This window comes from Leopardus geoffroyi, chromosome C2 (genome assembly GCF_018350155.1).
Source record: "Leopardus geoffroyi isolate Oge1 chromosome C2, O.geoffroyi_Oge1_pat1.0, whole genome shotgun sequence".
NCBI lineage: Eukaryota > Metazoa > Chordata > Mammalia > Carnivora > Felidae > Leopardus > Leopardus geoffroyi.
In genome coordinates this window covers 78202814-78216765 of record NC_059333.1, presented here as the reverse complement: position 1 = coordinate 78216765, position 13952 = coordinate 78202814, and the positions used below count along the sequence as shown (strand labels likewise).

The following is a 13952-nucleotide window of genomic DNA, read 5'->3' as shown; positions in this document are numbered from 1 at the left end:
ACTGCATAAAGATGCTCAAAGACAAAAGCCACCTTACTCAGGTAGTCTGTGACTCCAGATTGTGTATTTTTGTTTTGCACAAGTCCACCTGTTTTTCAGGATCAAATTAACTGCCACTGCCTCCATGAAGACCTCTATTTCCTCAAAGACTGTGCTCTATTTCATGTCTCTAAATCTCCTTAGCACCTTTTTTTTTTTTTTTTAACAGTTAATTGTATCCATAACTTTATCCCCTTGGGATTAGACATTAAGTCTCAACAGAGAGAAAAGAATTATCGTGTGAATCTTTGTAATGTTCAGAGTGTTTTATTTTTGTCTGGAGCAGAGTGCATCACTGGACAATGACTGAATAGAAATAAACCGAGACCTAGTGTAGTGATTCTCGACTATTCCAAGAAAGAAGACACAAGTTTTAAACTTGGCAAACATCCAGATCATAGCAATGATGTCCTTTCAATATCCATGGATTGAATAAACCCAAATACGCAGGTGCACTCTTAGGTATCTTCTGATAATTTTAGGCCACCCAGAGGTTAAGGCCTTGAAGTCTAGTGAAAGACCACAGAATTTTGAATAGGAAGATCTCAATCTGCCAGTCCCTTGCAGTGACACTCTGAGAGAGTCCTTTGCCTTGTCAGAACCTCAGTTTCTGAATTTGAAAATGAATAGGATAGACCATGTCATCTCAAACACGTAACTCCAACGTTCTAGGATTCCTTGAACTGTTCATAACATATACATTGACTTTTCACTTCTATCACTTAGAAAAATGAGGTCCCTTCACTTCTGGTTAGATTAGCTCCACCTAATATTTTAGCTTGCAGTGAAACTTTTTGAGCTTCTTGCTTTCAAATGCAGTAAGACAATTCAGCACTAACAAGAAAAAAAATTAAGCTCAATTCTGTTAATAAATCACAAATAGCATCCAATTTTCTCTGATTTAGAATCACAGAATATTTCGCCTTCAGGGATCACCTGCTCCATCCCCTTAAACTGGAGGAAAAACACAAGACTGGGAAGGAAGATAAATCACTCAAGGTCACACAGAAGTATAGGAAGAGCTGGGACCAGAAGGCTGAGGAACTAATTCCCAGTGTGGAATCTTTTAATTATGTATTTTTGCCTATTTCATAGAGACAAGGTCCTTATAATGAGTATGAATCTAAGTATTTCTCCTCATTAAAAATAAACAGATTGTGTTCTGAATGAAGAACCCACCGATTCTCATCCTGTCGTCCTCCATATCGGATCCAATAATTCTGTTTTAAATTAAAAACAAAGAAACAAACATAAAAACCACTTCAGTAGTTTTATCACTAAAACATAACTCACAAAAATAAAATACACACTTAAAACACTCAAAAGACCTAAATCATTGGGAAACTTGCACACTGTATAAAGATCCAGTAAATAACTTAAACAGATTAATAATAATAAAAAAAAAACAGCTAAAGTTGATGCTATTTTGGCAAAGACAATATGCTGCACAAATGGATTTTTCAAAGTAGCATGGAATTAGCCTAAGCATTTATATTTTTTGTCCAAGAAATTATTTGGAATTTGGTGTCAGGAAGACAATTACATAATCATTTAGTCCAACTCCCTTATGTTTTTTGAACAAAACAAACACACAAAAATGTACAGCTTGATTAATCATCTGTGTAGGATCATAAAGTGACTTTTTCTGAAGTCTCTTGGGAGAATGAAATTTTAAGAAAATAGTAAGTAGGGCTGGTTACAAGCATGTTAAAAATGTTTATTAGAGGGGTGCCTGAGTGGCTCAGTCGGTTAAGTGCTGGGCTATTGAAGTCGGCTCAGGTCATGATCTCACGGCTCCTGAGATCGGGTCCCATGTCGGGCTCTGCACTGACAGCGTGCAGAACCTGCTTGAGATTGTCTCTTTCTCTCTCTCCCTCTCGCTCTGCCCTTCTCTGACTTGTTCTTACTCTCTTACTCTCTCAAAATAAGAAAAATGTTTATTATATACCTTAAATTATCCTAATTTTTTTAATGTGCCAGTAAAAACTGACATAACAAAGACAGAAATGAAAAAAATATGTTACAAATAGGACATATTACTAATAGTGCTTTAAAATTTTTTTAACGTTTATTTATTTTTGAGACAATGCAAGAGACAGAGTGTGAGTGGGGGAGGGGCAGACAGAGGGGCACACAGAATCTGAAGTGGGCTCCAGGCTCTGATCTGTCAGCACAGAGCCCATAATAGTGCTTTTTATAAACATATGATAATGTACATTATATAAAGAACTTATACGTAGTTAACCAACAGGTAAGCAAATAAAAAACAGGTATGCCCAGATAATTCAAATCAGAGGAAAAGTAATTAATAATAATATGTGAAAAATTTATTTTTGCCAGTCATCAAAGGAATACAAGTTAAAACAACAATGATATACCATTTTGTACCTAAGAAATATGAATGATTTTAAAATGTTATTTCCCATTGCTGAGATGTTTGTAGTAAACTAGTACTTAAAAAAAAAATTGAGAGAGATAGAACACAAGAGGGAGAGAGAGGCAGAGGGAGAGAAAGAGAGAGAATGAGGAAGAGAGAGAGAAAGAGAGAGAGGGAGAATCTTAAGCAGGCTACATGTTCAGTGTGGAGCCCAACAAGGGGATTGATCCCACAACCCTGGGATCATTACCTGAGCCAAAATCAAGAGTCGATGCTCAACTGACTGAGCCACCTATGCACCACAGTAAACTGGTACTTTTATGAATTGCTAGGACCAATGAAGGTATGAGAAAACTCTCTTAGAAAAGCAATTTCAACAACTTTCAAACTTCTCATATCCTTTGATGGCAGAATAATCCCACTCCTGGGAATTTATTCATAGTTCAATACAGAGAAAAATGCTTCCTGCGTTAAATATGGTAGGAAAAAAGTCAGAAACAAAACAAACGCTCAGTCTCAAGAAAATAGTCATTCATTGCATGTCAATTCCACATATGCAGCTAAAAATGATTTAAAAAGGTATAAACATGTAGAAATTGCTTATGAAACCTTAAATAGAAATCAGAACAGAGATCTCTCTGTACCACAGTGCCGGTTCTGCAAAAAGCGTGTCTTCACATGCAGAATGACCGGAAGCGAAAACGGACAAGTGGAGGAAAGTCAGCACAATGAATAGTACAATGGAGATCGATTTTGTTCTTCAGCAGGGATTGAAGTCTTTTAATGGTTAAAATGTATAAGAGAAATACAAAATGTTGCATCCAGAGTTCAATAAATAAAACCATCAGGTACAAAACACTTCTCCCCAGAAAAGTTTGCTTTTGACTTTGAGTCTCAGTGCTATGGAGATCTATTAAAGTCTTTTAACATTTAGCATACACATTGAATAAACATCCCCCCCAACTCCCTGGGTTTTGTTAATGTAAGGCAAAAGATTAGAATTTTCAGTAATTGAAGCTGGGAAATAAAATCATAAATAAGAAGTCCATCAAATAGTTCTCTAAAGAAAACATTTTCTTTTTCCTCTTTGCTCTTACTGGCTCTGTGTATGAAAATCCCAGACCCTCTGCAGCTGATTTTATTAGTTCCGATTCCAGTTTATGACGCTTCACGAACATTGCCAAATCCTAGAGGGAAAAAAAAAGTGAAAGAAAAGTTTATATTTAAATAACAGTTAAGAAATATGATAAATGTTCAAGTGGAAATATTTTTCATTAGACAGTGACATATGAGCTAAAAAAATATGCACAGCTACAAAAAAAAAAAGTCTCCATCTCAACAGATTTTCACAAGCTATCACATATGAGAAAAATATGCTCCTGGCATTAATAAGCAAAGTACAAAAGAACTGGATTCTACAACATTTACTGAATTGCTAGATAGCTTTAAGAGCGGTGCTACATTTTTACCAGTTCTGCCCAGTGCCTCTCACAGAATGCAGTTTCCTCTCAGGACATTGGTCTCACCTCTCTGGCCTCAATGGATGCTGGGTCACTGCTGTCATCTAGCAGGCTCTCATAGTAATCCACATTGTCTAGTACATCCTCATCATCCGGATGGAGGAGAAGATAAGCTTTAGCACACTCCAAGGCTTTCACATATTCGCCAACTGAAACGCCAGAGAGCTGCAGCATTAGAGTTAGCCTACGTCCATCTAGAGGATTTTTAAGAAATCTAGAAACTGCTAGAGGTCAGCATTCAACATGAATAAGAGGGAAGACAAGGTAAGGCTGGAGAGCACACACAAAAATAGTCACCAATTAAAGCAGATTTTCAAATACAGAGAACAAACTGATGGTTGTCAGAGGGGAGGTGAGGAGGGGGATGGGAGGAATAAATAAAGAGGATTAAAAGGTACAAACTTCCAGGTATACGATAAATAAATCACAGACTTGAAACGTACAGCACAGCAAATACAGTCAATAAGATTGTAATAATGTTGTTTGGTGACAGATGGTGACTACACTTATCATGATGAGCCCTGAGTAATGCACAGAATCGTTGTATGCCTGAAACTAATGTAACACCATATGTTAATTATATTTCAAAAAAAAAAAAAAATAGCCACAGACAAAAGGAAAGACATGATTTCAGGTGTTTAAAAGGTACTATCTTTGGTCTGCTTTGGTGCTAGATGTTTTGCATCAATTATTAAAAGTTTCCACCTGAAGATGTTTGCTACAACTTATATCATTTAATAGAGATAAACAGAGAAGAATTTTTGGGAGTCAATTCTGTGTTTGTACTGAGTTTGACAACATGATATCTAAAACCAATTTCAGCAACCACAAGCCTATTGATTGCTTTTAAACATAAAGAAAGATGCTCTGTCTCTCTTTCTCAATTAGATACATAGAAATTAAAACTAATTTGAGATAAAAAAAAATTTCACCTAATGGATTGGTGAAATATCTAAAATTTCCCCAGTATATTCTATTGATGGGCAATGAAAAATGTACTCCATATGGAAGAAAATGTGGCAACATCTATCAAAATTTTAAATGAATAAACCATTCAACACAGCAATTATACTGCTAGAAATTTGTCCTATATATATATATATTTATGTGTGAATGTGAAACAACTTACATAAAATGTTATTCATTTGATCCTTGATTGAAAAAGAAAGCTGTAACAAACAACACAACGCCCATGAATAAGGAGACACATAAAATAAATTATAGGACAATGATATGCTGCTATAAAGAAAAATGAGTGAGGAAGATCTCCATGTACTGACACAATTAGGTCAAACCATATAACATTGCCAAAATTTGACCATTTTTGACTTAAGCAAATGGTAATTTCATAGGCCCAACTTACTAAAAAGCTTTAAAATCTGGCATATATATATATATATATATATATATATATATATATATATATTTTAATTTTATGTTTAAATAATCTCTACAGCCAATGTAGAGGGCTAAGACCTACAACCCCAAGATCAAAAGTCACATGTTCCACTGACTGAGCCGGCCAGACACCGCCAATATATATTATTCAGTGAAGAAAACATCGTAAATAACAGTATAAATAATGTGCTACCTCCTATGTATAAGAGGGGGAAATAAGTTGGTGTGTGTGTGTGTGTATTTCAAAGAGATAAATCAGAAACTGGGTCGTAGGGCATGAAAAAGGAAGTTACATGGGTTACAGGAAAAAGGAAGAGAAGGAGGCTTTTATGATATTTAGTCTTTGGACCTATGAATATATGACTTTTTTTAAGTTTATTTATTTATTTTGAGAGAAGTGCAAGTGGGGGAGGGTCAGAGAGAATCCCGAGCAGGCTCCACACTGTCAGAGCAGGGCCCAATGCAGGGCCTGATCTCAAGAACTGTGAGATCATGACTTGCAAGGAAATCAAGAGTTGGATGCTTAACTGACTGAGCCACCCAGGCGCTCCAATATATGACCTTTTAAAATTAAGTAGAAAAATTCAATTTAAAAATCATGTAAAGTGTCAGCCTAGTATAACTTGCAGGGCATTATCACAGCATTTGCCCACTTGTGGTTTCACCTGCTCTCATTGGCCTGAGCTGCAGTGATGTGAGTTGAGAGCAAAAACATATTAATCCCCGCTGCCTCAATGGTAAACTGAGAAATACAGAAGAAAATGCAATGTCTGTAATGATGAGCAACACCCCTCCCTCAAAGGTCTTCAGGATAGTCCATGCTTTACCTCGATAGTAGGCAAACTGTAGGTAGTCATAATGCAGGGGAAGAAAGTTCTCAATTGGTGAGAGGCGGCCAGGGCGGGTGGCAAGCTCCCTGATGCATTCGTGCTGACAAACCAGCACCTGCATATAGTGATCTGGAAGACAAGAGTAAGAGGTGGGTCCCTCCTGTCTGCCAGAGTGTCCAGACTTCAAGGTCAGAGCCACAGTTAATAATAGGGCATTCCTCACCTCACCACACTGCTAGAGTGACCTCATTATTATCTTCATTTTATGAGCAGAAATCGTTTTCACCAAGGAAGTAAGTGACTTGCCAAGGCCTCCTGATCAGTGACCACTAAAGTAACTAATAGTAGATTCCAAATCTTCTGGACCCTGATCTTTTCTCTGTACTGCACTCTCCCCTTCTGTGTATCTTTTTTCTACATCTCCTGAGAGTGACACAGGCCATCTCACCCCACCCATGCCCTGCTGCTGACGTATCTTTCCTGTTTAATAACTCTGAGGCCTCTCTTTGGATACTGGGTGGCCTGAAGTGTTCTGGGTGGAGATCGGATGTTCAGATCCTGGTCATGCTAAGGAACAGTTGAGAGGAAGTAATTGCCACACAGTTTGTGTACAGAAGAGAAGCAAAGATGCTTTTTCTCCTTAACATTTCCAAGAACTTTTCCTAAAGGGGAAATAGAATATATATATATATATATATTATATATATATAATTTACATCTATTAGTCAGGAACCTATTCCACTCACTTACAAAAGGCTCTATTACTTGAACATTGGAAATTCTAATACTATAGGGACTGGTAAAATAGGATAAGGAGGAAAACTAAAGAATTTGGATACACACTCTGACTCTTTGTTCCCCTTTATTTGCTCCCATCCTTCTCACTTACAAATAGGATTCTCCAGTGTAGAGGTTGTCACACTCCCTCTAGCTCTGGGCTCTATCTCATCCAAGCATGAGCTGAGGAAACACAAGTGGCTAATGTCCCAGAGAAGCAAACATTTCCTACATTTTGCCCCAATTATTTTTGCAATGAAGATGGAGACAATCTTTTCCAGATAGAAGAGAGTTTATTCATGCTTGTGCAGAGCAGATTCTCATGAGAATGACGATAAAAACCTTCTGGCATTATGACTTTATATTTTATTACCACAAATATCTCCTTTCAAAAAGGTTCTCTGTTGGGCGGAGTTTGGCTTGTATCTTGATGACTTGAAGAGGGACCTCAGAACACAACAAAAAGGGTGTTTTCTGATCTGTAGGAAAATGCACCAGTTTTTGCACAGTCTGGCTAACTCAACCCAACGTGGCACAGCAAACAGAATCCCTACAGCCCACTGGTTCTTAACTACAGTTGGAGGCTGGGAGGGGAAGAATGAGTTCTATTTGTTTAGCATCTTATAAATAAATAGCTATATAAAAATCCAATAAATAGTTGTTTTATTTCTTAGGAAAACAACAAACAACCTTCAACTGTTTTCTTCTTAGTTACTTGGCCATTGGCATGTCTCTTACCTTTTAATACCCACTCCTCCTAATTCCAAATGACAAGCAAAAGGGAGAGGTGGAAAACACACCCAACAAGAACGCCAAATCTGAATGGAGGTATTTTTCAATGTAAGATATAAATAGCAACAAAATGAGAGTGACGCAAGGATATTCTTTAGAGTTTCAACAAGCACAGTCATAAACAACTGCATTGAGAAGCCATTTGTATTTTTCTCCAATTTTTAAAGTTCTTCTAACTCTAAAAATTCAAATATTCTGACTTCCTAAATACATTCTGTATTTTAAAAGCCAGTTTCAGTCTTAATTTAGAACAGTTTTGAAGCAGACAAGAATTTACATACAGCTATGCTGTATTTTATTAGTTGTATTTCTTTTCTCCTTTTTATATCACGTTATTATACAATTATTATGTTTTAATAAGTTTGAGATCTAAGTCACTTGTGTGGGAATACTTTTTAAAACTTCCTTCTCATAATAAATTGGATATGCATCGAATTCTCTAAAAGACTTACCATATTTCTGTAATATACAATATTTGATTGAGTTTTAGCAACCATGCCTTTTTAAATCACTTGTCTTTACTGCAAGTGGGGGTAATGTTGGTGATAGGTGTAGTAAGCATTAAGAGCCTACATTAGGAGATCTCTATTTTTTTCCAGCAACCAACATATTATGATGACCTCGAGCAAATCATTAAATGTTTTTCTGTAAGTATCAGTTAGTTAATTTTCCTAAATCAGATGTAGGACATTTGTGAGAGCTCTTCAGTAGCTATTAATGGAGGCAGGTGTAGAGGAGATTGTGGGGGTGGAGACAGGATACATATCCTCCTTACACTACTGTAATAAACTATAATAAAGGAAAAGGATTTCCAAATAAAAGATTAAGTGTAAAGAAATACTCAACAATTGAAATGTGAAACACATATAAAACTGACATTCAAATGAACAGTGCTCACAAAAATGTAGGCAGATGACTCTGCCAGAGGCCTAGCAAAACAAAACCTTTGGGGAAAAAAATCCTCAATAATTCAGATATTTTTACTGATTTTAGGTGAATTGAGTAGGGTTTTGAGTAACTGATAATGAGGCAAAGAGTTCATCCAACAAATTGATTTCCAGTGTACTTCTTTTTTTCTTTCACTTTTTTTAATGTTTACTTATTTTTGAGAGACAGAGAGAGAGAGACAGAGAGCGCACAAGTGTGGAGGGCAGAGAGAGAGGGAGACACAGAATCTGAAGCAGACTCCAGGGTCTGGGCTGTCAGCACAGAGCTAGATACATGGCTTGAACTCAGGAATCAGGAGATCACAACCTGAGCTGAAGTCAGACGCTTAACCAACTGAGCCACCCAGGCACCCCGATTTTCAGTCTACTTCTTAATCTGAATTTTAAAAGATGTTTCCTAAATGTCCCTCTCAAAGACCTTAACAATTTATGACCTACATGTTCAAACATAGAGTATGAATAACCCTTTTAATCTGCACTGTGAAGATGGAAAGGTCATTTCCTTCTTTTCTCCCTCCCTTCCTTTTTCCCTCCCTTCCTTCCTTCCTTCCTTCCTTCCTTCCTTCCTTCCTTCCTTCCTTCCCTCCCTCCCTCCCTCCTTCCTTCCTTCCTTCCTTCCTTCCTTCCTTCCTTCCTTCCTTCCCTCCTTCCCCTCTTTTTTCCTTCCACTCATTGGTTTAAAAATATTTACTAAGCACCTACTATCTGCCAGTCAGTATACTTAGGTGCTGAGGACCAAGCAATTAACAATACAGAACATTAGGCAAGTAATAGAGGAAAACAACAAGTTCCAAAGTCTGTGAGTGAAAATGAACCTAGGAGTGGATCAAAGACAGAAAAAGAGAAAGGATGAAAATATACACAAGTGCACAACAATAAGGATGAATGTCCTTATTAAAGGTTTCGGATTTTATTTCAAGCGCAATGGGAGTCTTTGGCAGGGGGGTTCTGTGAACATACTTTCATTTTTTTTTTTAATTTTTTTTCAACGTTTATTTATTTTTGGGACAGAGAGAGACAGAGCATGAACGGGGGAGGGGCAGAGAGCGAGGGAGACACAGAATAGGAAACAGGCTCCAGGCTCTGAGCCATCAGCCCAGAGCCCGACGCAGGGCTCGAACTCCCGGACCGCGAGATCGTGACCTGGCTGAAGTCGGACGCTTAACCGACTGCGCCACCCAGGTGCCCCCATACTTTCATTTTTTAAGAAGACTGTTCCCTCTGCCTACAGAGTAAAACCTCATCAGGACATGAGGGCCAGAAAGGAGGCTATCACAGTGGCTTTGTTAAAACATACTGTTGATTTGAACCAGAGTGGTAACAAAAGGGGTGGAGAGAATTAGGGAATCTTACATTCTATTAGGAGGTAGTGTAGTTTAGTAACTATGCTAGCAATCATAGTTTGGTAACAAATCAGAAGAGAATAGCAATTAAGGGAAATGTTGGATTGGAAGGTAACATTTGGGATTTGGTTTGAACTCCTTAGGTGAGTGGTACTTTTCGTGGAGACCGAAAACCGTTGGCACTTAGGGAGAACAGACTCACTTCCATAATTTGTCTTTCTACAAGTATTGGTGAAGTGGAGCATTGTTTTTTATATATTTATAACTTGGAACACAATATGCACTCAACAGATATTTGTTAAATACGTATTATTGAATAAGTTATCCTTTGCCCATTTTTCAATTATGTAGACCTAAAACATATGAGCTCTAGAGTGAGATAAGCCTAGGTTTGATTCCCAACTTCACCTTTTTTTGTTGTTAACATTTATTTATTTATTTTGAGAGAGAGAGAGAAAGGGAGAGAGAGAGAGCATGCACAAGCAAGGGAGAGGCAGAGAGAGAGAGAGAGAGAGAGAGAGAATCCCAAGCAGGCTCCATATTGTCAGTGCAGAGCCTGACTTAGGGCTTGATCCCATGAACCATGACATCATGACCTGAGCAGAAATCAAGGTCAGACGCTTAACCTGCTGAACCACCCGCTGAACCCAGCCATCCCAGATTTCTAGCTTCACCCTAATCACATTGCTATGAGGCATAAATTCCTCAGACACCTACAAGAAGTTGTTTAGAGGATTAAAAGATATATAAATATGTAAAATGCTTTCTACATTGTAACTGCTATATAAATGTTGCTTATTATTATGACTATCAATAAATCAGAAATAAATTACCACTACTACTAATAATTTACAGGTTCTATTCAAATATTATGAATATTAACTATTTGCCTCTAAATATTTTGCAACTTTTTCCCCTTGTCATTTGTAATTCAGCTTAATTTATTGTATCTCTTGTATTATAAACCTTATGTAAAGTCTGTCTTTTTCTTCATATTTCTTGTCTTTTGTCATGCTGAGAAGTGGTTTTCTTCTCCTTCCATTATAAAAATATTCTTTCGCATTTTGTTCAAATAGCTTTATTTTCATACTTACATTAACATAAAGAGAATTTATTTTTGTGTTTTTGCATATGCTTCCCACCATAAATGGTTAACTAGCCAATCTCCCCAATTATAATTCATATTACCTACTTTAAAAGCCACTTGGTAATATATTAAATTTTCATATATAATGAAATGCCCTTTTAATTAATTGAAGAAAACTACACAAAAATATTCACTAATACACTGTTTACAATAATGAAAACCTTCAACGTCCTTAATATTCATCAGTAAATGAACCAGTCAATTATGCTTTCCACATATATTGGAACGTTAAACAACCATTAAATACAATAAGGTAGATCTACATGTACTTACATGAGAAGAAGTCCACCTACATTGTTAAGCATAAAATAAAACAAAAAAACAAATATGCTGAAAATCAGTACCCATAGTATTGTCTTATTTTTATAAAAAATGAACTAATAATTATCGATAAATACATAAACATTTACATATGCATCTGAAAAAGTTTGGGACCACAGTCAACAACATTTAAACTAGGTAGATTTATTTATTGGAGATAGGATGGGCTAAATATATCTTCCATTTTTTGCAACATATACTTCTGTATTATCAGAATAGTTTACAGATTGCATGAAGTATTTCTATAATCAGGAAATAAATAAAGGGAAAAGTAAGCTTTACCTGCAATGGCTTCATAGAGGCCAGCTTTGTACCCTAAGTAGTCATACTCTTCGAATCTCTGAGGCCCCTCACACAGGGCTCTGCACTCCGTATCTTCACTGAAATATTCTCTTAAAGCTTGTTCAAAGTACTTGATAGCTAGCTCAAAGTCATCAGCCTCATAATGTTTAACTCCTGCACTGTAACTCTCCTGCAAAGAAGCAGAAAAATATTGGGGTGCTTGAATAGCAGGATTTAGACAGATTCAGGATCATTTGGGCAGGGGGCACTGCGCTCTTGTGCTGTGGAAGAATAATGAAGGGTTGTACTGGAAGACAAAAGGTAACTTCCGTGGCTTCAAGTAATTGTAAATGAGATGGGAGTTACCAGCAAGCTGAATGCTGTGGCACCAGTCAATTTCATATTCTTCCTGAGCACGTGCAAGACAATATTTTCTAACCCCATCTGCATGTAGCTATGGCCATGCACCAAAGGCCAGGGAGATTGATGTGGGTGGCTGTGACGCATCCACTTTCCAGGGCTGGACAAATTTAATAATAATAATGATGATGATGATGATGGTGATAATAGGCTTCTGAAAATCTTCTTCTCTTACACTATTCTTCAATTATCTTGGAGGTCACATGTTGAGAATGGTGACATCTCCGGTTGAAAAAAAAAAAGCCTTCAACTTACTGTGATTTTAAGTAAGCTTTCATTTAAATGAATAATTACATAGCTTTAAAATAATCAGAATTTTAAAAGTATAGGTATGATGGAAAAGCACCTGGACTGGGAGCTGGGAAACCACAGTATGACCTGAACAATTCACACTGGCTTCAACTCCCATATGTAAAATCAAAGGGTGGTGGGGGCACTGACGTTCAGAGAGGGTGACAGATGTTTATATCACATTCTACTTTTCATCATATCTTACTTATTTTCTAAAGGTATTTTCATTTTCTCTTAATTTTTTCAGCCCTGATAATGACAATATTTCATCTGAGAACTCTGAAAATATAAAACTATCACTGTATTGGAAACCGAGACTCAACATGAAACCCCCATGCACAGGAATCTGCTTTGAGTCAAATGCAACTCAGGAGCACCTTCTGATTAGGGCAATGGTCCCCAGCACTCACCAGATGTGGTTTGGCTTCTCGGTCTACCAACTGGAGTACTTCAACACCGGCCATTGTTCTATAATTCTCGATGTTCTGCTGCATTTCCATGTGCTCAGGGTTGGCCATGAAAAACGTGTGGGCTGCTTCCACTGCCTTTTCCAGCTGGTTAAGCTACAGAAGGGAAAAAAAAAAAAAAAAAAAGAACCAAATGAAGACAAACATTTCTAACCCAGCTCGGTACTAGCCCAAGGACTAACAGCTAAAGTGGCAGGGCCAAGTTCTAGTTCATATTCACTATACACAACCCCCCCCTACTGAAAAGTGGGAGGGTAATAAACAGGGCTCCTAAAATGATATGTGGCAATCTGGGCTTTGGTGAAAATTGATACACATGCTCTATTCTAAGTTCATTCTTTTCCTGCTCTTTGCTGAGCCATCTGCATTTTCAGGGAAATTGAATCTTTATGCTTCTGTTTATTTCATGATTGATCAAAACAGAAAGCTGCTGAGGCACCTGGATGGCTCAGTCAGTTGAACATCTGACTTCAGCTCAGGTCATGATCTCACGGTTTTTGAGTTCGAGCCCCACGTAGGGCTCTGGGGTGACAGCTCAGAACCTAGAATCTGCCTTGATTCTGTGTCTCCGTCTCTCTCTGCCCCTCCCCCTTTCATACTCTGTCTCTCTCTGTTTCACAAATAAATAAAAAAGTTAAAAAAAAAAAAAACCACGCAGAAAGCTGCCAATGTGGTGCTACCTCTAATTCATATTTTTGACATTTTTATCTTGTATTTTTCTCTTCTTTTCTTTTTGTTCCTTTTGCCTTTCATCCTGACAATGCGAGTATAAACAAACCTATGACTTTCCAGAGGATGGGAATGAATATACCTCTCACTCCACCAAATTTGTTACCCTGCTCTAGAATGTGAAGAATACAAAACTAAGAGTAGTAGAAACCAATCATAAGAAATGTTGAATACAGCACATAAAACTTTCTACCACACTCCTTTTTGATTGAAATATTTCATTCCAGACATATAACTTTGATTCTCATTAATATAAAAGAAGAATTTTTAAT

General features: G+C 37.2%; 1 protein-coding gene and 1 long non-coding RNA gene across 2 annotated transcripts in view; one reads left to right on the top strand and one right to left on the bottom strand.

The window, feature by feature from the left end:
* The window catches only part of P3H2 (prolyl 3-hydroxylase 2), a 148656-nt gene that overhangs the window by 21011 nt on the left and 113693 nt on the right, over nt 1-13952 (bottom strand). Inside the window, exons 2-7 of the mRNA XM_045502597.1 lie at nt 12895-13047; nt 11774-11963; nt 6162-6293; nt 3943-4085; nt 3514-3603; nt 1219-1259 (exon numbers count right to left, since the gene is read on the bottom strand). Of these exons, the coding sequence (XP_045358553.1) occupies nt 1219-1259; nt 3514-3603; nt 3943-4085; nt 6162-6293; nt 11774-11963; nt 12895-13047 (749 nt within the window). The remainder of the gene's footprint in view (nt 1-1218; nt 1260-3513; nt 3604-3942; nt 4086-6161; nt 6294-11773; nt 11964-12894; nt 13048-13952) is intronic.
* LOC123611092 lies at nt 4127-13002 on the top strand. The gene is made up of 2 exons (XR_006718427.1): nt 4127-4200; nt 12732-13002. It is a non-coding gene; the product is annotated as an uncharacterized LOC123611092 (long non-coding RNA).